General features: G+C 40.4%; 1 protein-coding gene across 11 annotated transcripts in view; it reads right to left on the bottom strand.

Moving 5' to 3' along the window:
* The window catches only part of TSPAN9 (tetraspanin 9), a 190,362-nt gene that overhangs the window by 86,715 nt on the left and 80,398 nt on the right, over nt 1-23,249 (bottom strand). For 9 of the 11 annotated variants that reach the window (XM_085298833.1, XM_085298841.1, XM_085298838.1 and 6 more), the window contains one exon: nt 18,518-18,597. In XM_085298833.1, coding sequence (XP_085154959.1) covers nt 18,518-18,597 — 80 coding nt within the window. Of the gene's footprint in view, nt 1-18,517; nt 19,215-21,020; nt 21,085-23,249 lie in introns of those variants that run through there. The other 2 variants (XM_085298842.1, XM_085298831.1) reach the window with 2 other exon arrangements.

The following is a 23,249-nucleotide window of genomic DNA, read 5'->3' on the forward strand; positions in this document are numbered from 1 at the left end:
TTCTAAATTAGAAGTATAGGAGAAGTATGTAATTCAGTTGATCTTCAGCATACAGCAAGTATTTAAGCTTTCCAAAACCATGCCCTGCTACAATCAGGATATGACACTTTGAATGGATTTGGGGGAACTCATTAAATCACTCACACTACAGGAATGTGAATTATATCAGCAAAATGAAACAACTGGATAGCAAAGAGCTATTCTCTGGAGTCTATATTAATCAGCTCAACAAGCTGTCATTAAGGTCAGGTCCTAATGTATCATCCAACCAGTGAGGAAAAAGTCCCCAAGACTACCGAAATAGGGGACAGTTCACCTATTTAAGCTTGTCCCCAGAGGCCTTTGTCAACCACTGATTACTGCTCATACACAGCTATGGAACCTTTTAAGCAAGAAACCTGCATTCTTGGACCTTCCAAAACTGTGTGATGCAGAAACATACTTGAACATAAATATTTTCTGTGAGGACAAGCAAAATAAATATTCTGAAAGAAATACTATTTGGCTGTAATATAGCCATCTAAAGAAAACACATTCAGGAACTCGAAAAAAATGATTAAAAAATGGGATGCATCAGAACAGATGCACTGTTGAGAAACATACAAGAATTGTTGTGGTGTCTTCACTTTAATAAAATGTCAAAAAACCCACCTACCCTATTTCTGCGGACTACTTTTCACAGAGACACATTGTACTCAAGGTTTAGTTGTTCCCCGCCCCCACCTCTCCAATTTAAGTCTAAAATATAAAGCATCTGTTTAAAAATGTCACACATGAGAGACTACCCTTAAAAATTAGCTTTTTTATAAAAAGAGATCAACCTCCCTCAAGCCCAAGTAAAAATCATGAGATTCTGAAGTCTCATGGCTCAGAGATACACATCCTATTAATGAGACTAAACATAATGGAGAAAACAAACACTGGCTGGGCTGTAGGAGTCTTGATTAGACCGGAAATACTGTGGAAAGCAAACAAGCAGTTGGCAGTCCAGATAAATACCGCAAAGCAGTGTAACATTTAGTAATGCATAAAATCAATATACTATACTAGAAAGCACAATCTACACACTGCTGCTGCTTGGATGGGAGTGACATGATCAATGTTTTTGTTCTTGTCAGCACTTGTGCCAACTGTACAATCAGACTAGATGGAGTTTAAAACTAAGTACAACTTACAGTGACATAGCTGCTGCATGATGGGCTACCAGAAATGCTGAACAGTGCAGAAAGGAGCAGAACTATTTTAGATGAAATGTACTTCAGGAGAGATTGAGTAAGTAAAAGGGAAATAAGTCAGATCCACTCTTCCAGGGACAATACAATAAAAGGACAAAAATATTTAATTGTAGTATCATATTATGAATGTGCATACTCAAAAGTAAGGAAATAAAGTTTTCTATGCTCATAGTAAACTTTATTCATCTCCCTGAACTCTACATAGAGTAGTGTGCATTCCAGTGTGCTAAAAGTTGTGCTAAAAGCAGTACACCAGGATAGCAAAATGTTATCATAAGCATCCAAATCATGTGCCAGGCCGCATCAGCAAGAGTATACCCAGCAGAACAAGGGATGTGATTATTCCATATTATTCAGCACTCGTAAGRCACACTTGGAATACCATGTCCGGGCTTGGTCCTCCCAGGTAAGAAAGACATTGAGAACCTGGAGATGGTCAAGCAAAGGGTAACCAAGATTATTACTGGGTTGGAGAACCTGACAAATGAAGAAAAGTTGAAGGAATTGAATTTGCTCAGCCTAGAGAGGAGAAGGCTTGGAGGGACCTAATCACATAGTCTGTCAATTACTTAAAAGAAAGTAATAGAGAAGATGGAGATTCTCTGTTCATGAGGATACGCAGTGCCAGGATAAGCAACGAGCTTGTTGCTACAGGGAAGATCTTGGTCTGGATGTAAAGCGCAGCTAACAGAGGCAGCAAACTGATTCAGCAGTTTGCGCAGCATTGTCTCGGCTCTGCCTGGAACTTCTGGGGCCCATGTTGGACATTGTGATCTGCTGACCCTTGTGGAATGAGGGGACCACGAAGTGACTCTGCCAACAGGTAAGGGGAGCTGAGCAAGGGCAACTGCAGGAAGCCTTAAGCTCTCCTGGGAGAAGCTCCAGCACTTACCCTACACTGTGTAGCTACTGCTAACGAGCAGTCTCCTGTTGCCCCTGAATAGAGGGAGTTGGGGCTTTTGACACAGGTAGCCCTTGTTTAGGGTGGATCAAGTACCCTGTGGGTGGGTAGCAGAAAGAGGTCTATTTGAGAGCCAGGCCTGGAGTGCAGCTCCCAGAGGCAGCAAACAGATGCAGCAGTTTGCGCAGCAGTTCGTTCAGGAGGAGCGCAGTTAGGTGCAAGAGGACATCTTTCTTTTTCCTGCGTTAGTAGTGCCCACTCTTGCTAACATGGTTGTAACTCACTGCTTTAGCATATTTGCCAGTAGCTATAGGAATTGCTACATCAGCTGTGTTGAAAGCTTCAACCCAGACAGACCCTCTTCCAGCAGATGCTACCCTACAGGTCTCAGGCTGCMGGGAGCGCTTGAAGCCTCTCCAGAAGGCCTGAACTGCTGATCCCCTCCTGCAAGAGGTGTACTGTTGTTGACGATTTGTGTAGTCAASTGAAAGAGTTGCGGCATGAAGTCAGTAGACTGCAAAACATACAAGAAAGTGAGCAGGAGATAGACAGGGCGTTCTTAGAAACCACACTGCTCGCGGAGTCCCAATCCCCTGCAGCAGGGGAGTTGCTGGATGACTCTATGAAGAGTGAAATACTACAGCACAGCACAGYGCTGTTGAAGAAGGCTGGAAGCTGGTTGATTCTTGAACAAAAAGAAGAAAGGCCCCTAATCCTCTTGTAGACTTGGAGCTACAGCTGAAGAACAGATTTTAGTGCACTCCAGGATGAGGAGAACCCAGACCTGTCCTCAAGAGAAGCAACTGGGCTGTCTGACCCTGTGCCTTGTGTGAGCACTCGGAAGAGGCGACGTGTGGTTGTAGTGGGTGATTCCATACTGAGGGGGACAGAGGCGCCTATCTGCTGACCTGACCCCTCCTCTAGAGAGGTTTGCTGCCTGCCGGGGGCAAGGGTATGAGATGTGTCTGAAAGGCTACGAAGGCTTGTCCACTCATCAGACTACTACCCTCTGCTGCTCTTTCATGTGGGTGCTAACAATACAGAGAACAAACCAGAAACAATCAAAGAAGACTTCAAGGCCTTGGRCACAGTGGTTAAGGGTCTGGGAGCCCAAGTGGTCTTCTCATCGGTCCTGCCGATTAGGGGAAGGCAGAGGAGGAGGATTTTCCAAATCAACAACTGGCTACGCTGCTGGTGTTGGCAGCAGGGTTTTGGATTCTATGACCATGGAACATGGTTTGAAGACCAACAACTGGTGGGGAGAGATGGGATTCACCTCACCAAGCGGGGCACATCTGCCTTTGCAAGCAGGTTAGCCAGCCTAGTAAAGAGGGTTTTAAACTAGGTAGGAGGGTGGGGAAGGTGTCATACAGACAGGGTAGACAACAAAACAGAAGTTGGGTTGGGGGGAGCCTCCAACAGGCGCATGCAGCTAGGGATGTGTGTTTGGGACATAGCTATAGGGGACCCCTGTACAAACTTCCTGGGAAACCTGCAGGCATGACTGCCTCTTTGAAATGCCTGTACACCAATGGATGCAGCATGGGGAACAAACAGGAGGAACTGGAGATCTGTGTGTGGTCACAGGGCCATGATCTCATTGCAATCACAGAGACAGGGTGGGATAGCTCACGTGACTGGAATGCTGCCATGGATGGCTATGTGCTTTTTAGGAAAGACAGGCCAGRAAGGCGAGGCGGTGGAGTTGCTCTTTATGTGAGAGAGCAACTCGAACGCATCGAGCTCTGCCTACAGGTGGAAGAGGAGGCAGTTGAAAGCTTATGGATAAAGATCAAAGGGCAGGCCAACACAGGAAACACTGCTGTGGGTGTCTACTAYAGGCCACCTGACCAGGAAGAGAAAGTTGATGAGGCAGCTGGAGGTGGTCTCACGATCACAGGCCCTGATTGTCATGGGGGACTTCAGCCACCCTGACATCTGCTGGAAGGACTACACAGCAAAGCAYGAACAGTCCAGGAAGCTCCTGCAATTCATTGATGATAACTTCTTGTCACAAATGGTGGAGGAGCCTACGAGGAAGGGTGTCCTTCTGGACCTTGTCCTTACCAACAGAGAGGGACTGGTTAGAGATGTGAAGAGGGGGCAGCCTTGGCTGCAGTGACCATGAGATCATGGAGTTCAGGATCTGGCAGGAAAGAACTAAGGCAATAAGCAGGATTGCAACCCTGGGCTTCAGGAGAGCAGACTCTGGGCTCTTCAGAGACCAATTTGGAGGAATCACATGGGTTAAGGCCCTGGAACGAATRGAGGTCCAGGAGAGCTGGCTAGTATTCAAACATCACTTCCTCCAAGCTCAAGAGTGCTGCATCCCTATGAGTAAGAAGTGCAGCAAAGGGGGCAGGAGACCTGAATGGGTGAGCAAGGAGCTCTTGGCCAAATTCAGACAGGAGAAGAAAGTACACAGAATGTGGAAGAGGGGACAGGCTACTTGGGAGAATTATAGGAATGCAGTCAGAGTAKGTAGAGATACAGTGAGGAAGGCTAAGGCCCATTTGGAATTGAGTCTCGCAGGGGATGTTAAGGACAATAGGAAGGGCTTCTTCAAATACATCAGCAGCAAGAGGAGGACTAGGGAAAATGTGGGCCCACTACTGAATGGGGTGGGAGCCCTGGTCACAAGGGATACAGAGAAGGCAGAATTACTGAATGCCTTCTTTGCTTCAGTTTTCACTCAGGAATCCTGCAGCCTGGACATGAGGCAGAAAGTCTGGAGAAAGGAAGGCTTTCCTTCGSTTGAGGAGAATAGGATTAGAGACCTTCTGGGCAAGCTTGGGATGGGATGCACCCACRGGTACTGAGGGAGCTGGTGGATGTTGTTGCCAGGCTGCTCTCCATCATCTTTGAAAGGTCCTGGAGAACAGGAGAGGGGCCTGAGGACTSGAAGAAAGCCAATGTCACTGCAGTCTTCAAAAAGGACAAGAAGAAGGACCCAAGCATCAATAAGCCGGTCAGCCTCATCTCCATCCCTGGAAAGGTGATGGAACAGCACGTTCTGGATGTCATCTCCAGGCATATGGAGGAAAAGAAGGTGATCAGGAGTAGTCAGCATGGATTCACCAAGGGGAAATCCTGCTTCACCACTCTGGTAGCCTTCTATGATGGAATGACTGGCTGGGTAGATGAGGGCAGAGCAGTGGACATTGTGTACCTTGACTTCAGCAAGGCTTTTGACACTGTCTCCCATCACATCCTCCTCGGTAAGCTCAGGAAGTGTGGGTTAGATGAGTGGACAGTGAGGKGGGTTGAGAATTGGCTGAAGGACAGAGCTCAGAGGGTTGTCATCAGTGGTGTGGAGTCTAGTTGGAGGCTTGTAGCTAGTGGTGTCCCCCAGGGCTCAGTACTGARTCCCATCCTGTCAACTTTTTCATTAATGACCTGGACGAGGGGACGGAGTCCACCCTCAGTGGGTTTGCTGATGATACCAAGCTGGGAGGAGTGGTTGATCCACCTGAGGGCTGTGCTGCCATTCAGAGAGTCCTGGACAGGCTGGAGAGCTGGGCGGAGAGGAACCTCCTGAGGTTCAGCAAGGGCAAGGGCAGATTCCTGCACCTAGGGAGGAATAACCCCATGCACCAGTACAAGCTGGGGGCTGCCCTTCTAGAGAGCAGCTCTGCGGAGAAGGACCTGGGAGCTGGTGGATGACAGGTTGACCATGAGCCAGCAATGTGCCYGTGTGGCCAAGAAAGCCACAAGGCTCCTGGGGTGCATTAGGAAGAGTGTTGCCAGCAGGTCGAGGGAGGTGATCCTGCCCCTCTACTCAGWCCTGGTGAGGCCTCATMTCRAGTACTGTGTCCAGTTCTGGRCTCCCCAGTACAGGACAGACATGGAGCTACTGGAGAGAGGCCAGTGTAGGGCTACAAAGATGATCAGAGGGCTGGAACATCTGCCCTATGAGGAACAGCTGTGAGAGCTGGGCCTGTTTAGCCTGGGGAAGAGCACTGGAATGCGTTGCCCAGAGCAGCTGTGCAGTCTCCTTCTCTAGAGATACTCAAGGCCCACCTGGATGCAACCCTGTCTAATATGCTCTAGTTGAACCTGCTTGAGCAGGGGGGTTGGACTAGATGATCTCCAGAGCTCCCTTCCAACCTTGCTGATTCTATGATTCTATAAATATTTACGCAGTTTGCGAACCATTAAATATTGGAATAAGTTACCCAGACAAATGGTAGAATCTCCACTCCTGTAAATACTCAAGGCTCAGCTTGATAGGGCCCTGGATAATTTAATTTGAGGCCTTGTTTTCATGTTTTCAAGGGGAAGTTGGACCAGATGGTCTTAGAGGTCTCAATCAACTTACAGACTTTTTCTTTATGTTAAGCATGGCTAAATACTACCTTTGCGGTTGTTTGTCTTATTTTTAAATTAAATTTCTCTGTTTTTTCTTCCCATTCTAGTAATAATAATAATAATAATAAAATGACAAGCAGAAAGCACAGTTCCCTGTTTTTCAGAATGACTATAAGCATCTACTGAAATTATCAAGCAGTAGGCTTAAAAGAAAGCGCTCTTTCACACAGTGCTTATTTAAAGAAGGGAACTCACTGCTGCAGAATTCTGGAAGGTCAAAGGATAAATGGATTCAAAGGTGTTACACAAATTTGTGTAAGTCCTTTAGTGTCTATTAAGAGCAAAGGATATAGCTGCCACCTCCAGTTGATGAAATCCCTAAATCAGTATCCCCTGGAAAATAGGAAGGTAAGATGAAGGAATATTACTTTGCATTTCTCCCATTTCATAACTGCTTTGTTTTGCATTCTTTAGCAGATACCTTCAGAGACAGGATATGAGGTAGACGATGATCTGATTCAACATACTCAGATTTGTTTTCAAGTCTCAGATATCAGAGATAAATTAAACCATTAGAAATCAGAGATACTAGTCTTAACATATTTGTAACCCCACCAGGATTTATTTGGATCATCTGTTCAGATGCTCACAGCAGAATGGAAAAATCCTTATCACGGATATCTAATAGACCATGAAAGACAAGAATGTTTTATTCTGAATAAATTATAAAAGGAAGAATAGCCTAAGAAATAAAACAAAAGAAAATGCAACAATAAGGCCCACTTTCATTCCTATCACGAGGCAGAAAGAGAAAGTTAAAATTATCAAGACCTTCCAATTTACCAAAGTAATAGTTCTATCATGATAAGGTCATACATCCTAGACAACTCTGCAGGTCACACTTATAAGCCCAGTAGATAAAACCTGAAAAAAACCCAACCTCTTCCACTCCCCTCCCCCGCCAAATTGAAGCTAACATTAGTTATCTGCATTTTAAAATACACCCAATAAGACACAAAACCATTGTTACAGTGAAAGACATTAGCCCAGTACCCTCCCAGATGCTCTCGGGGGGGGGGAGGGGGATCCCACAGAGTTCTTTCCACATCCTACCACCTGAAAAGCAAACACTGCTCTGACAATAGGTGACAAAATATGGCTGAGGGGGTCCCAAAAAATAGAAAAAATATTATTACCAGATATCAAATACATAGCTTTTAATCAGTAAGTTCTTCCTTCTCACCTCCACCTTTCATAAGTGTTAAATACAATGTCAGTGTATTCATCATTTATGGAATGGTTTTATTAGCTGGTTTGGAGTGATACAGAATCACACTGCAATCGTCACTGAAGAGAGAGACATCCCATAACAAAGTCTTCACCATGACTGAAGTCCCTTGCACAACAGTCTGAAGAAGAGAACTTTTATTTTCTTATTAATGCTTTGGGAAGGACAGATTTAAGAATTATGCTACATATCACAAGGAAACTCACTAGAAGCCAGTGATGTGCTAGACTTCCGGAGGAAACACCCAATAGTCTAAGGTCCTAAAATTGAAAKGATTCCTGTGCCTGAAGACCATCCTGCTCCAGTATGTGGAGTTCAGGAGCGGCTTGCTTGCATCAAGTCTCTCACAAGGCATGGGGTCTAACAGATGGCATGTTGGTTAAGACACTTACCAAGGACTTTAGAGATCTGGATTCAGATTTGGTTTGACCTTGTACAAGTAGGACACATCTACAGCATGAACATAGGCAGATTTATGCTGTCTTTGCCCAAGCTGATCTGGAAATGAAAGTGCAGGGAAGAAGAGTGCAATCACACCCCAGTTTGAGGTACACGATAAGCAGGATATCTGAATTGATGAACAATGCCACGCAAACACAGCTGAACAGAACTCAACACAAGTCTGAACACATGCTGGATTGCGCTGTGTGGACTTGCTAACTCTGGTCTCCAATAGCTTTCAGCCATCTACCTTGTGCTCTGCTGCAGACATTCCCTTGCTTTGGTGGTTCTGCTTTTCATCTGTATCACAAGGATAACAACACTGCTTGCACCTACATAGCCATCAAGAGGATCACATGAAGCAATCCTAAGGCACTCTGGCATTATGGCAACACATACAATACTAATTCCTGAAAATAGTGAAAACAAAGATGACAGGGTAATCACCACACTCCAAGGAAACAGCAACTTAGACCATAAATCCTGTTTTTCTAAATTAACTATCCCTTGGTTCACATTCAAAGGACTGTGAGGAAGAGGTACCCTTTGGTGGCCTGCTCATATCTAGATGAACTGGAATAGGGAAAGTAAATAGGTTGGTATGATTCCTGACTGGCAATTTAGTTTAAAACTGCTGTTTACCAAGAAACAAAGTGTTTACACTTCTGAATTGCAATCTAGTGACAGGCAGCTCTTTCACCTGGTTTAAGACCATAACTGGCTGGAAGCTCTCCAAAACTATGGTGAAGAAAAAATGAATYTTTATGAAGGAGCTAAGCTAGTCAGCAGTGACATAGCTTCTAAGAAAATGTAAGTATTGGTCATGCTGCAGCAGCGTTTAAAGAGAAGAGTGCCTAATAACATATTCAAGAAGACTGAAGGAACAAACCCCTGATTCAGAAGTAGCACTTCTAGTACAGTAAAGCTTAAAACATGAAAAAAAGTCTGGAAGGCTCCAAAAATTAGATCCTCACAAATGCAAATTAGATCCTCACACATAATTTTCATGTATTAAAGATGACAACAGGAGTCCTGCCATTAATTTTACTGAGGTATGGAATTGGCCTATTACCTTCACTTCTTACCTCTTACTTTGGAGCTCTAGAAGATACGCGTTTCAAGYGTGAAGAGGAAAAATTATGTGTTTGGACTCAGTGGGAACAGAAAGTGTATCACTGCATAGACTTAGTCATACACATCAGCACTAGATTTTATCTGAAAGGTTAAAAATACATTTTTTAGGTCCTTGGTTTAAAAGCAGTGCAAAAAATAGTACAGTGCCTATTCTTTTCCCTCTGTTTCATTTTTACATTATTTCAGACTCAGTGATTGGACAATACTGTATACACAGATGACTGTAAACAACAGAATTGCTTTGAGTTAACTGCTGCCATAGTTAACTGTTACACATTTACATATTCTATTTGCAGAGTGAACTGCTTGGTTTCAGTCAACATGCTTGGCATCACATGTGCAGCATGACAGAAACGTGCACATAAGCAATTAATACATCTCTGCTAATGACTAGTAATTCATTAAGCTGATGAATCCCTACAGTTTATAATCCTCTGTTAATAATCTTATCATCTGTAGCTCATGATTTTCTTGTTCCAGTCATTTTCATCATTAAAAAAATTTAGAAAGTTATATTAAAAAAAATACTTGTACATCACAGCCCCTTACAGCCTAAGAAATTAATAGTTCTGTAATTGCCAAGAGATTAGCAACAATTAGAAACACTGGTTTCTGCTGGTTTTAATTCCTTGCAACCGCTCTCGACACATGTTATACTCTTCTCAAACCCTTAAGGGTATTTTGAGGAATTAAGAATCAATAATCACCTCATCATTTCCTACTGTAGACCTACATTTTGTACCTATAGGAGTTAAAATTGCATGTGAATGCAAGTAAGAAGTTTGGAAGAATCCATAAAATAAATCAGAAAGATACAAATTCTATCTCTGACCTCTCATGACTTGCCAGGTTGTACTGGAACAAACATGAAAGACAGTTCAAAATATTTACAAAAGTATATATCTCTGTTGCAGTGATTAGAAAAAGCAGAAGACAGGCAAAAGGTTTCATGAATCACAGAAGGACAAGATTGCCAAATTCAGGTTGTAATAAGGATCAAGTACATTCAGCAAGAATTGATGAGTGCAAAATTCTTTCCCCAGCAGAAGAGAAGCACAGGGGGTTTTGTTTGTTTGGAAATATTACTTCTTTTGACTCTGAAAAATAAATTCTGTATGTTTACTGTATTTAACAAAAAACACACTCAAAGCAAAACAGACTAAAATTAATTGCAAGCAAGTCATTTTGTGCTAAAAGAGATGTAAGGGGTAATCAACAGGTTGGTATTTCCAGCAAGTGTAGAGRACAAAATCTTGTGCTCTGGATGGGAGATCAGACAAGACAGCCAGTATACCAACTGTGACAATAAACACCTATAGGTGGGTGGGGATGGGTTACTAAGGTTGTAGGGACTTGGCTATGGTTTGATCAAAAAGACAACTGCAAACACTGCCTGAATACACTGTAACCCTATGGAAAAAGCATAGCCCTATCTGCACTGCCTTAGCAGTGATAATTCATCGGTCATGGTGCCAAGTTTTGGCTAACACTAATGAAGATGAGCTGCAATGATTTTTAAAATTCATAGTGACAGAAGGCCCCAAGAATATTCACTATCCCTGCTATAGATAATGCTAGTTAAAGTTAGTTACATTAGAGGTTTGGACAGTAGTATGAACTTTGGCCCAGTGCAGGAAAAAGCAGAAGGAAGGAAGAAGGATTCTCTCAGTCAAATTTCCGAACATTTGGAAGTTCAATTATCTCTGCTCAACACATACAGCAATTTAATTTGCTCCTAAGCAGCAAGGGACTGAGCTGAATGGAGATGTTCTATCTGAATTGATTTAAAGCTAATTTGTTTTGGAGAGTTGTGAAATTACTTTGAGTTCAGTGCCTGCAGTCATTTCAGTAAAGTGATATTAAAATGATTAAGTCTTATGTGACCTCCCAAACAGGTTCAGCAAATATTCACTATTTAGTACCACACCTTCAGCCACAAACACAAGTTYTTCTGCTTTGCTGACATGGTGTGGCTTATTTATTTCTGCAGGATAATTCAGGCAGAGCCCAAGATACCCAGCAGAAATCCTCCTTTGAGTCAAAGTTTCACTGAGCTACTGAAAGGTTAGGTTACTTTATCAGTGATAAGAAATGAACACAGAAGAACTACTAAGTGCATAATGCAATATTAACAGTGTGTCTGTGATGACTTGGCTGCCCATTAGGCACATCCAATTTTTTTTTTTTCTTACGTACACTGAAACCCCAATTAACTTTACTTATCACAAATTGGACTGCATCCTCTGATCTTTTGTACTTAGGTCTCATTCTGTTTCAGCAGTATTTATATAAACAAATTACATGCCTCCTCTGACAGCCAGATAATGGAGTTACATGCTCATCCTACTCTATTTGCATGAAGAGGATTATACCACTTCGGACTGGCCTCCCGCAGACTTACTTGGAAGGTGCCAGGAACAGACAAAAAGGGAGCATGAAAACAGAAGCCAGACTGAAAGGTCCTAAAATGTCTACGAAACTAGAGGCAGGAAAGAAACATTACATTTTTAGCTTATTAAAAGTTAGCGATAATTGTATCCCATGCTTATAAACTTTAGCTTTATAAAAGTTGATATCATCATTACTTTTAAAACTTAGGGGAATCAAGTCATAGAAGGCYGAAGAAATTTGCTCAAGGTCACAGTCAATCAGAAGATATGAGAAAGAGAATCTGAATCATATTTAAAGAAAAGGTTTAACTCTGTGAGCAGGGAGTGAGGGTGGGTGGGGGGAACAGTCAATTATTTTTCATTTCCAAACTGGATTCTACTTCTCACATTCAATGAATATAAACTTCCACACATTGAAATGATGAAACAACTATGTCCAGCAGACTACGGTAAACCAGAGGCACAAAGCAAATCTGCCTTTTAGTGATGAATCAATAACATCATTTATCCATAATAACAGACACAAATGGCTTTTATACCTACCTACAGTTAGAGTAAAAATAGTTTCAAAAATTCCACAATGAAGGAACAATAGAAGCAAAAAAGCAAGGTAAAAACCCCACATGATCAAAATACAGTGTTAGCAAAGAGCAGTGAGAAAAATACCATGAAAAATGTTGTATCAGATGTCTCCCCTGTCAAGTTTTAATAGCTTTGACTCATTTCCTTAAAAATGGTTATGGAGCTCCCAMGACCTGGATTAACTAGTTTAACACAGCTCTGAGGTACACCTCATAAAACTGGTCTGAGGCTTCAATAATATGTGACCATTATTCTCTAATGTCACCTGAACATACAACATATTCATAAGGAGATCACTCAATTTAAACTACATATAACTTCTCCTCCTAGCCAAAAAATTGACATGCAGAAATATTTTCCTAATTGTACTCCAATACTGACATGCATGGTTGCATAGGCCCACTCAATAATACCATTTGGAGAAGAAACTAAAGCTAAAAGCTAGAATCTTTTCAAAATATCTTGAATTTCTAGTAAAATCTGATTTTTTTTTCTATTAATAAGACTGAAAATGTTAGCCCTGAGAAAACTAAGACTAATCCTTTTCCAGATTTCAGTGTGTCGCTCTTAAAGTGATTTTTTTTTTGGGGGGGGGGGGTGGTAGTTCTACTTTCATGGGATTGTACTGCAATTGTCACTAGACTGCTCATTTATGTCATTACAGCTAAAATATGACTGAAATAGATATTGCTGTTATGTTACTGGACAAGCATTTCAGGGTCATTCACTGTCTCTGTTATTATTCCCTGTGTTAGAAAACTGTTGCATATAGGGCACAGGATATATTGGTTAAAAGATCATGCAATCAGGGGCAGGACAATAAAAAGGGAGGGAATTTGATTGTGTTTCCTGTTCTAAGCTGTCTGTACTTTGTCATTTTGTTCTCATTTCAGGGATTCCACAAATGTCATTAAACCTGAAAGATTAACTTTCAGTTATGCATAGGGACAAAGCCTGTACATAAGCTTCAACTGTTTGTCCAGCAGGTTCAGATAAGCATTAATGCTTTGTACCTCAAATTAAATAGTGTTATAGAATATTTTCCAGTTGAGAGGAAAAATACCTTTAAGTATGGATTACCCTATACAAATCATTCTAAAATTCTTAGTTGCTTTACAGTATATCAATACCTGTGACAGCAGCCTCATCCAAAAGAGAAGACAGACATASTCACTCTCTTTCAGCCTGATCCTAGACCTCAGACTTCAGCAAAAAGTGGCTTGGGTGGTTGCTGAGCTATTGTATTTATGCTGACTGATAAATACACTACATCATTTTTCATTTATAAGATTGCAAGATTAAATTAGACAAATAATCAATGAAAAACAAAACTTCAAGAGCATTAGCATTTACCTATTACTTTCACAGTGAARAATCAGTGAAAAATTTACGGTGCTTAACTTTTTGCTGTTACTTCTGGGCTAGCCAACTTTCCAGTCCATTTTTTTTCTTCTATTCTTATATAGCAGAAGAAAATGCCCACAATCCATTATAAAATTTCTTTAAAACTGAGTATCAAATATCTGAATTTGGAAAGATCGCTCAGTTTCTTTTAGATAAATGTTAACTTCTGTTTAAGGTTACAGCATTAATAAACAGATATTATTCCTAATCATAATAGGCATTATTCCTATCAGAAGATTTTTATAGTAGCCTAAATTTAAACTCAATTTAACAAATAAACCACTTTAAGGGACTTCCTGGCTATACTTAACTTTCCTACCAATTGCATTATATTAAAGTAATGCTAAAACCTAACAAAATACATATTATGAATGTAGCAATATACATGAAGCCATCAATTTTACTTAGATCAATAGAACAAACTAAAATTGATCCATGATCAAGTATTATGTGCAAAGTTTTCTAGTGAAGTTTTGATAACTTATTCCTATCACTTTAAACTTTCCCTTTTGTGACACTATGAAATTCTCGCTTCACAAACAAAATTTCTTTTTCAAAATTTCTTTTGTACCAATTTTTGTTATAGGCAGTATGATTTTCTGGTATCACCTGTGAAAACAAGTCATCTAATTCTTTTACCAAATTTCATTTAAGTCAAATCTATCCTATAAACTCCTATACCCTCATCTTTGTACTTGGTTACTATCTTCCTCACAATTAAGCTATCTGTAGAAATAAAATTAAAAAAAAAACAAACAATATTTGTTTTTATCTGCAGGGTTATGTTGCAATATCCATACTGTGCACATGAATATTCCTGAAGGCAAACTAGATCAACATATGTATTTGCCCAGACCCACTGCAAAACATATTACGCACTTAAGATGAATTCRTTGTAAATCATCATCCTAAGCTTTCTTAACCCTCAGCTCAGACTTTCTTAATCTCCAAAAGAAAGCAATGCCAGATGGCCAAGAACAACTGCTAAGAATCACAGACAGAGAGAAATACCTGAAGTTCTTACTGATACAATGGAGAAACCTTCTGTTTCAAATTTACTGTTAGGCCCCTCTTTGATCAGCTTGCTTTGCAGAACTCACCTGCAATACTTCTACATTAACTAATAGATATGTTACCGATTTTCAAAAATTATATTTTGTTTTCATGAATCTAATTCACCAATATTGAATTTTTATGGGACATCAACAACACAGCACTTGTTTCTCAAAGCYGTCACAGCGGCAGTATGTTTGGCACATAAAAACAGAGACAACCTACTAACCACTGCACATCTCCATTATCTTCAAACAGACACTTTGGTGGTCTTCAAATGTATATGGGCTGGCTGTCAGGCTGGAGGAGCAGTATAGCTTGCTGCCACACAATGAGCAGATTAGGTCTCAGTTTTTTTCTTGGTGTCAAAAGCAAATAATGGAAGAAGATTCTTATTCTACAGAATAACTTCCTTCTTTGGGCCAATATATAAGAGCAACCCTGAGGATCTTTCAAGATAATAGTACCCAGCCTTCCTGGAACACCAAAGGATACCATCATTTTTCACATGGCATGGGAACTATCCACCAACTTCTAAGAAACACCAATTTAGTACAGTATAATAAAGCTTCACATGAGCCAAGCTTTCTGTACCTGCAGGCTCAAAACAATGTAGCTTTGTGGCATGTAAGCTGGTCAGTGAGACTGCCTAATAACTGCTTCATTCACCACACATCTGCTAGACTAACACCTCTCTAAAGACTGCCTGAAACACAGTTTTTCTACTACAGTCTCCAACTGCCTAATTCAATATTTGCATAAAAATCCTACTACTTGCAAGGAACTGGTCTCTTCACCTTTTAGGACCTGGAGTATCATTCTGCTTTAAACTACAGGCTGGGACAGATTTCATGCTCAAAAATTAATCTCTCTCTTTTTTAAAGGAAATCACTTTGCATTACAAAAGCTGACAGTCACTGTTCAAGAGAAGGCCACAAATTCATGGTTTTGGATTTAGGTATGTTAACAAAACTTCAGAGGAAGCAATGTTCAAACTGCAGAGGGGTCCAGCAGTTGCAGACTGGGTCCTGGCAGTAATGTGAGAGAGAGGCTTTGGACTTTAAYAGCCCAGCACGCTGGGAGAGCAGGACCGAGGAGAACTGGCAAACATGAGAATGGGAGCAAAAGGCTGAAAGGGAAGACAGGATTCAAATAACAGAGAGTGTTTTAGGGTAGGGTAGGAGTGCAGGTACTAGCAGAACTGTACGGAGAACCCAGGGCTGGGCTAGCAGAAGACTATGGGGTAGGAGAGAGGGACACTGGCAAGAGTGTCAGCAAGGGGCATACCCAGAATTCAACTAACGTCCAAACAAGGTCACATAGTCATGGTGAAACTAGTGTAGACTCCAGGAATGAAGCCAGAGATGGAAAACTACAGAACATCAATCTATAGTATGCTTCAGTCTAGTCAGCATTTTCATGAAGAAAAACAGATGAYGTTGTATTCATCTAGGTCCCCCAAGACACATGACAATAAAATGGCCTGTTTAAGAAAAAAAAATCCAACAAGACTGTAATTCTCTGAAGCTCTGAAAACACTGTAAAGTTGCATGCACAGGAACCTGGTCAGCTAAAAAAAAAAAAAAAAAAAAAAGGCAGAACTTCAGAACACTCTAAAGGCTAGTGGATCAAATTATTTTAATTATATAATTTAATTATTATATTAATTAATAAATTATTTTAAAAGTATTTGACAACTTGCATTCAGTTTTTCTCTATAAATCCTCAGATTCATCATTCTATAGCACTATTTACATATTGCATAGTACGTAAATACGTAAATATGTAAACAGCTCGTACAAAAAGCATTTTTAGACTATCAGAGAGACATGCAGCAACAAAGATTAGTAACAGAAAGAAAAGTAGTAAAAACCCAGCAAAGCAAAGGCATGCTGGGAAGAGGAAAAGGGGATTCACAGATTAGAGTAAGGGCTGAGGAAGCACAGGGGTACTAGAGATCTCTTCAGGTGGTAATAGGCAAGTCCTAGTGCAATAACCAATGTGTTTGTCCAAAGTCTAGTGGGAGCTAAATAGTGGGAATACAAAGATGAACACAGAGAGAAGGCTGTAAATACTTTGTGCAAGCTCAAGGAAAGGAAAAACGGATATGGAAGGCTTGCCTGCACATAGTCAAGAAAAATGGTGCTTGGAAGGAAGGAAAGATATTGAGTGTAAGGAGAAGAGGGGAATGTTAAAGTGTTCCTAATGGCTGATCACAGAGAACATAAGCAATGACATCATGAAGGCTATTTCAAAACTAATTGCAACATACAGCATGAGAAAAACAAAAATATTTCCAAGGTGTCACAGTAATGCAGCCAATGGTCATATAGCCAATCTGATATAAAGCCAGTGTTCTCAGACGGATATATTCCAGAAATAGGTGAGGAACCTTGGAAACTTTCTGGTAGTATAGGTGTACAGAAAAAAAAAAACCCAAACAAAAAACAGAGGTGAACCAAGAAGCCTGGATCAGATGTTCTTCAGAGGCCAGTTCCACTTTTCTATTTAATAAAGATTTCCACCTTTTTATTTAAGAAAGATTCCCACATCTTCAATGTCTGCAACATTTCAATCTATTACTTTTAAAGCTCACTGTCGCATGCTTGGTCTGGTCCAAATCTCCCATCACCTCTTGCTCTTAAAGGTTATTTCAGTAAATGGGTCATGACAAACAGAGGCTGTTAGTAAGACTTCTAATTTGAACACTGGTATCTCTACAGCAGAGGTAGCTATCTGAACTAGACTGTTAATGCCCCTTCTTCTTCCAAAATAAATCCAGAGAAGGTATTTTCATTTACTTCTCAGGCATATTCTGTATTTCTGGATTACAACCTTGAATCATTTTATTCACGTGCACAAGCATTATAACCATAAAGAAAGCAGGGACCTTCGATTTYAGTTAAGCAAACCAATTTCATACTGGGCTGTACTCATGAAAAATCAGTATTTCAATTAGTTTGTGATTTTCCCAACCTTACTGTTCACTCAAGGATGCCCAGCTGATGGCTTACTTGAACCTTACCTCCCTCCCTTGTAGGTGGCATTACTTTGCTCAGAGTATTCATTAGGCTTTTAATCTGCTTGCTGAGGCACTGTTACAACTCCTTATGCCTCTTGGCTGATGGAGGAAAATCAATTCTGATCCCTCAAAATAAAGTACTAGTTTTCAGCTTTACATGCCAGTTTGGACAACTGCAGCTGAAACTGAATACAGATTAATTAATCATTCTAATCATTCCACATTTACACTGACATCTTAAACAGTTAGAGCATGTATGATTTTTTTTTTAATGAAGAAATGAGACTGAACTTCTTTCAAATGAAAATGCCATTTGCCAGATGAAGTTTACAAAANAAAGAAAGAAAGAAAAAGGATTTATTGAGACAGTGAGAATGTACTTCAAATTTAAATTACTCTACAGTTTAATGGAACATGAGGTATTACCACAGAATGTAAAAATCCTGCCACAACAGGATTTTAATGCTAAAATAGTTTTGCCCTTCCTTAAATAACCCAGTTCAAAACACATATTAGAACCTTGAGCTTTAAGAATTGGTAATCAAAGTACAGTTAACCAGGTTCCAATAAAGAGACAGAAAACAAATACATTTTCCCTTTAGGCATAAGTTTAACACTGAAAATATTCCTTACATGTATGAGAGAGATGGAGAGAAGTGGAGACAAGCTTACCGTAGTGCTTTAAAGATGCACGGTACGCATAATGCAGTAGTACAGGATACACTAACAAATGAAGGCAACTGAAAAGGCAGTACTCACCCAAAATAATAAATTGAAAAGGAACATCATGTATTTCAAACAACACAGGCAGCCTCTTGCCATGTTGCACTTCTTAAATTCTAAAAGGAAAACAAAGGATAGATCCAGGTAAAAGACCACATATTTGCTGCCTTTGGGTGCACTGTATTTGTCACTTTTTACGCCAGTCCCAGTCCCAACGCCGGTCCCAGTTCCGACCCCGGTGTGGCTCTGTGTGCGTGATCCAGCTGTACCATAGAATGCTCCAGCAGTAAAACCTCGACCAAATTGCTTCCCTGAGGTAGAAGGTTTAGTAAATTCAGAATCTTTGCTATCCAAAGATGGACTCCGGTGAATTGAAGAATCCTCACTACTTGACTTCTCCATGATCTCTCTTTTCACTGTTGTCAGATTTAATGTTTAGCATCTCTCAGCATTAAATGCAGTGCCTCACAAACTCCACAGTACTATAAGAGCTGTTTGTGTTTTGCTTCTCTTTTTCTTTAAACAGAAATCAGATAATCACTGCAAAATTCTTTGCCATGTTCACTGCATTGTCGTTGCTTTTATCTATTTTTTATACCACAGTAGGCAGTACTCTATCTGTATCTAACTGTAATGTAGGTTCATGCATTAATATCTCATGCAGGAGCATACTCATGATGTATCTTGATAAATCAGTTATGTGGAACTTCAATTTTATTCAAAAGAGCCATAAGCTCACTCTCTCTGTCCTTAGTCCGCAGCCCCTCATCTATCGGCAGCAGATGGTCCTTGCATCCATTTCCAAAAAGCTTCTGCAGTACACCTGGGAGACTTTCCTCTAGCCTGAGCACTTTTCTTGCTTTCAGCTTTCCTCTCCGTCTCTCTCTGACTGCTTCTCATACGCTGTCTCTCTCTCTCTCTTTTTTTTTTTCCACTGGTTTGCAGTATCTCATTCAGTACTCAGCTATTGGAGCACACTGTGTTGCACTGCTGTTGACGTGAAATCATCAGCAACTGCAACCACTGGGCATTTCTCGCAGAAATCCCTGACCTAACTATCAAGTAATAAATCCACCCTCTTGATTGCTCCTCCCCTCTGCTTGCCATCTAACCAATGAGAAGCAGCCCTCTCCCCCCGGGCACACCTCCATGACATAATATCTTTAATAGGATTAGAATTACTCTTGACTATACAAGTGCACAACAGAAAATCTCTTTAAATGTCAAGCACCGTTCAACTGTTTATGCGCTAGAACCATGAGGTAATGATACTCCTTTAATGCAATAAAATAATGTAATCGTATAGATTCACAGGAGCTAACCTCTCCCTGCTCATGAAATTAACAGTAACTACATCCGCTTGCATTTTTTGTGGCTTAAGCAAACGCCATGGGACAAGGAACCAGAACAGACAACACATCGAATAGGCACATATGTCAGTTAAACATGAACATAGTGTGACACAATCAACTGTGATATAATTAATCCTAACAAGAAAAGCAGAGTTGCTCTCTCTTACAAGATAATCAAACCATTCTTAAATCTCCTGAAATGTTAGGGTATCTGAACCTTCAACTATCCACACACTACTTAACTGGTATGCAAGAAATTATTCTTGCACACAGAAATCAGTCATTCTATATTGTGTGTAGCCTATGAATCAGAAACACTGACCCAAATGCTGTATTTCTTTTCCACAGAGCAGCGTAACATGCCTACTAGGACTTGAACACAGGGGGCATGAATGTGTGTGTGCGCCTCAGTATATGTGAGCAAATGCTGGGAGGGGAGGGATAGAAATCCTGGTGCTTTGGGGTTGTTTCATATTAGTTGTATACAGTAGATCATGAGTGCAAAAAGAGCACATTGATGACACAAAGCAATAAAACAGATTTATAATGCAGGTTATTATTTTCTTTTTGTAAAGAAAGAAACAATATTTGGAGACTATTATTAGTGAAGTAAAGCTACCAGAAAAAGCAAATATTATGCAGAATTTCAATTGACTTTTCCACATGCATGTTATAATGCACTGTTTAATTATTTTAACAGACATCTTTGAGAAAAGACAGTATAACATTTCTTCCATCTTTGGTATTTATGGCTGACAGCCCCTTACAATATTATTATTTTCATATAATAACATCAGAATCTACATCCTAAATTTATGCTGCATCTTTATTGATAGGTTTTTTCTGTGATAAGATCCCTTTACCATTAGGTACTTCATGCCATGAAATAAACAGTGTATGTACATGTGATTTTTCTCCCCTCTCTTCTGCTCCCCAACACAGAATAACATTTAAACTACCTGCTCAAGCCTGTATCAAATGTTTATCCACTTTGTTCTTTAAAAGTCATTCCAGAACTACCTGCATCAACTTTTTCCATCACGTGAGATCATCAAGTTAACGACCCAGTAGTCCATATGGTTCAGTGCATCAGAAAAGGCTACACATAAAACACCGACGCAAAAAAAAGATAAATTAGCAGTGACTAAAGTGGCATTTCTGTACATGTCTGTGACGCACATACCAACCTCACAGTAAGCAGTCATCAAGGGCCAATATACTTAGAAGAAAACATGGAAGAGACTTCTAGGTACCTGCTTGAACCATGAGAACCTGTGGGATGAGTAGCATTTGGAGCATGACTGAGTATGGTTTTAGAAACCCCAAGAAACTCTTCTTTCTGAAGACTGACTGAGTAAAGTTGTGTCAGTTCAACTCTATGCTGCAAGTAACTACAGGTTTTTATTTGTCACAAAGGACTGAGCCCTCAGCTAAAAATAATACAAAAATTCACAAATATTTTAAAGCATTTTTAAGGTTAAAAATTTGAAGGAATATATCATAGCAAAAAAGAAACTCCACAAATCCAGTCAGAGTTTGCAAACAGTGGAAACAATTCTATTGGTGTTTAAAAACAAACAACCTAAGAAGTAGTTCTCCACTCCAAGATTTTTTTTTCTTTCTTTTTAAAAACTGTTTTCATTATTTGGTCACATTTAAGTTTTCTATTTTTGCATTCAAATGCTACAAAGTATCTGCTTTCTTTACTATTAGTTGTAATGCACATTTCATCAAAAACTAACCACAACTGGTTCATATCAGAGTTTTTACTTTAGAATGAACAGCAAAAGGAAAAAATGTGGCCCACACCCACCTTCAAAATCCAAACCTGAGCAATGGGCACCAGGGCAAAAAGTTCCTGATCAGCCTGCCCTTCTGCTATTTACRAACCCTGTGTGATACAGGGAACCTTTTCTGGGTTGAATTTTATGGACGGCCCGTCCGTCCGAGTCAAATCCGGTGAAGCGTCATTTGGTAACGAGAGCAATGTCTGTGCTCGGATGGAATTTGGAACGGGGGCATGGTGCAGCCGATGGTATTTGGGCTGCCCGATCTTAAGCCCCACAGACGTGCCTCATCCCAACAGGGTCCCTCCAGCACACAGTCAAGCAGGCATAGACGGGGTATCAACGGTTCCAGAAAATGAGCAGACTCACCGTCCATGTGAAGAATTTTGCTCTGCCTTTGAAGCTAAAGGGTAAGCGGCATGCCTGATCTACTGAGCTAGGTCAGGCGGTAGGCTGAACTACCACTTGGTCCCTGCTGTCTCACACGAGGCCAGGGGACCTCGTATAAAGGAAACAAGTGACTCTCTTCAGGTCAGGCTTTTGCCACCAGTGAGATTTTACAGCTTTCAGTAGCCTTCTACCACTTGACTTGGAGATCACAGAGCAGCATTACAGATCAGATTCCTCTTCCTCCTACTGGAACAACTCTGTATTTACGTAGCTCAGTTAATAAAACCATACAGAACTGCTTATTTAGCCTGAAAAAGCTGTATCTGTTCCCCAAGCTCGGACTGGCCATTACCCTGAAATCCACATCCAACTGAGACTTTACTCGTAAGAGTTGCAGCAAGACCCTTTAGCAGTACTTAAACTTTGTCCACTTGTCAATGCAATCTCTGCACAAGAAAAAAATCCCTTTTGCTTCAATGTGATTTCACCTCTATTGAGAAAATAGAGCACAAAAAACATTCAAAAATCTATTCTGTACTTCATTAATCTTTGATTACCGAACCACAGAATTTTGTTGCTGAAATTTCCCCCATGTGAAAAAAAACAAATAAATAAAATCATTTCAGTCCCACACAGAAGTGCCTGGGACAAAGAAACCAACCAAACTTCAACCCGTGCCATCCAAAGGGTTCGTTCAAGTATTAAAGGAGAGAATTTAGAGCACTTTTGCTTACCAGGTAGGCAAAGGACTGTCCCAGTACGTGTAGCAGAAGAAAAGGAAAGGAAGGGTATTAGTAACAAGGTCCAAACAATACAAGCTGGTTCTCCAGTGATACTTATTTGCACAGTTCCCTCCTGGGTGCAGCACACCATAGTCCTCAAAACACAGATCCCAGCTGCTCCAATTTTTAAGTCACCAAGTATGTGTTATTTTTCTTAGCCCTTAAGTTTTATCCTATTAGGTGTTCAGTGTCAATTACACACAATTACAGTACTCCTGAACCCTTCCACTTGTTTCTGATCGCTTCAGCTGTTTTGCAAAACCAGTTTGTGCAGTGATGCTGAAAACCAGAGCAGGTACCTTAGAAAATTTATATACATATTCGTAACTATGTATTTATAAAGACATAACATAAAAATATGTATCCGTTATATATGCTGCTTAAATATTTTTTCCTTTGTAAAAGTCCCYGATCCATTTACAAGACAGTCCCCTAAATGGCCATGATAATCCACTGA

The sequence above is a fragment of the Rhea americana genome, unplaced genomic scaffold (assembly GCF_003343005.1).
Source record: "Rhea americana isolate MKP2758 unplaced genomic scaffold, rheAme1 scaffold_142, whole genome shotgun sequence".
NCBI classification, from domain to species: Eukaryota; Metazoa; Chordata; class Aves; order Rheiformes; family Rheidae; genus Rhea; species Rhea americana.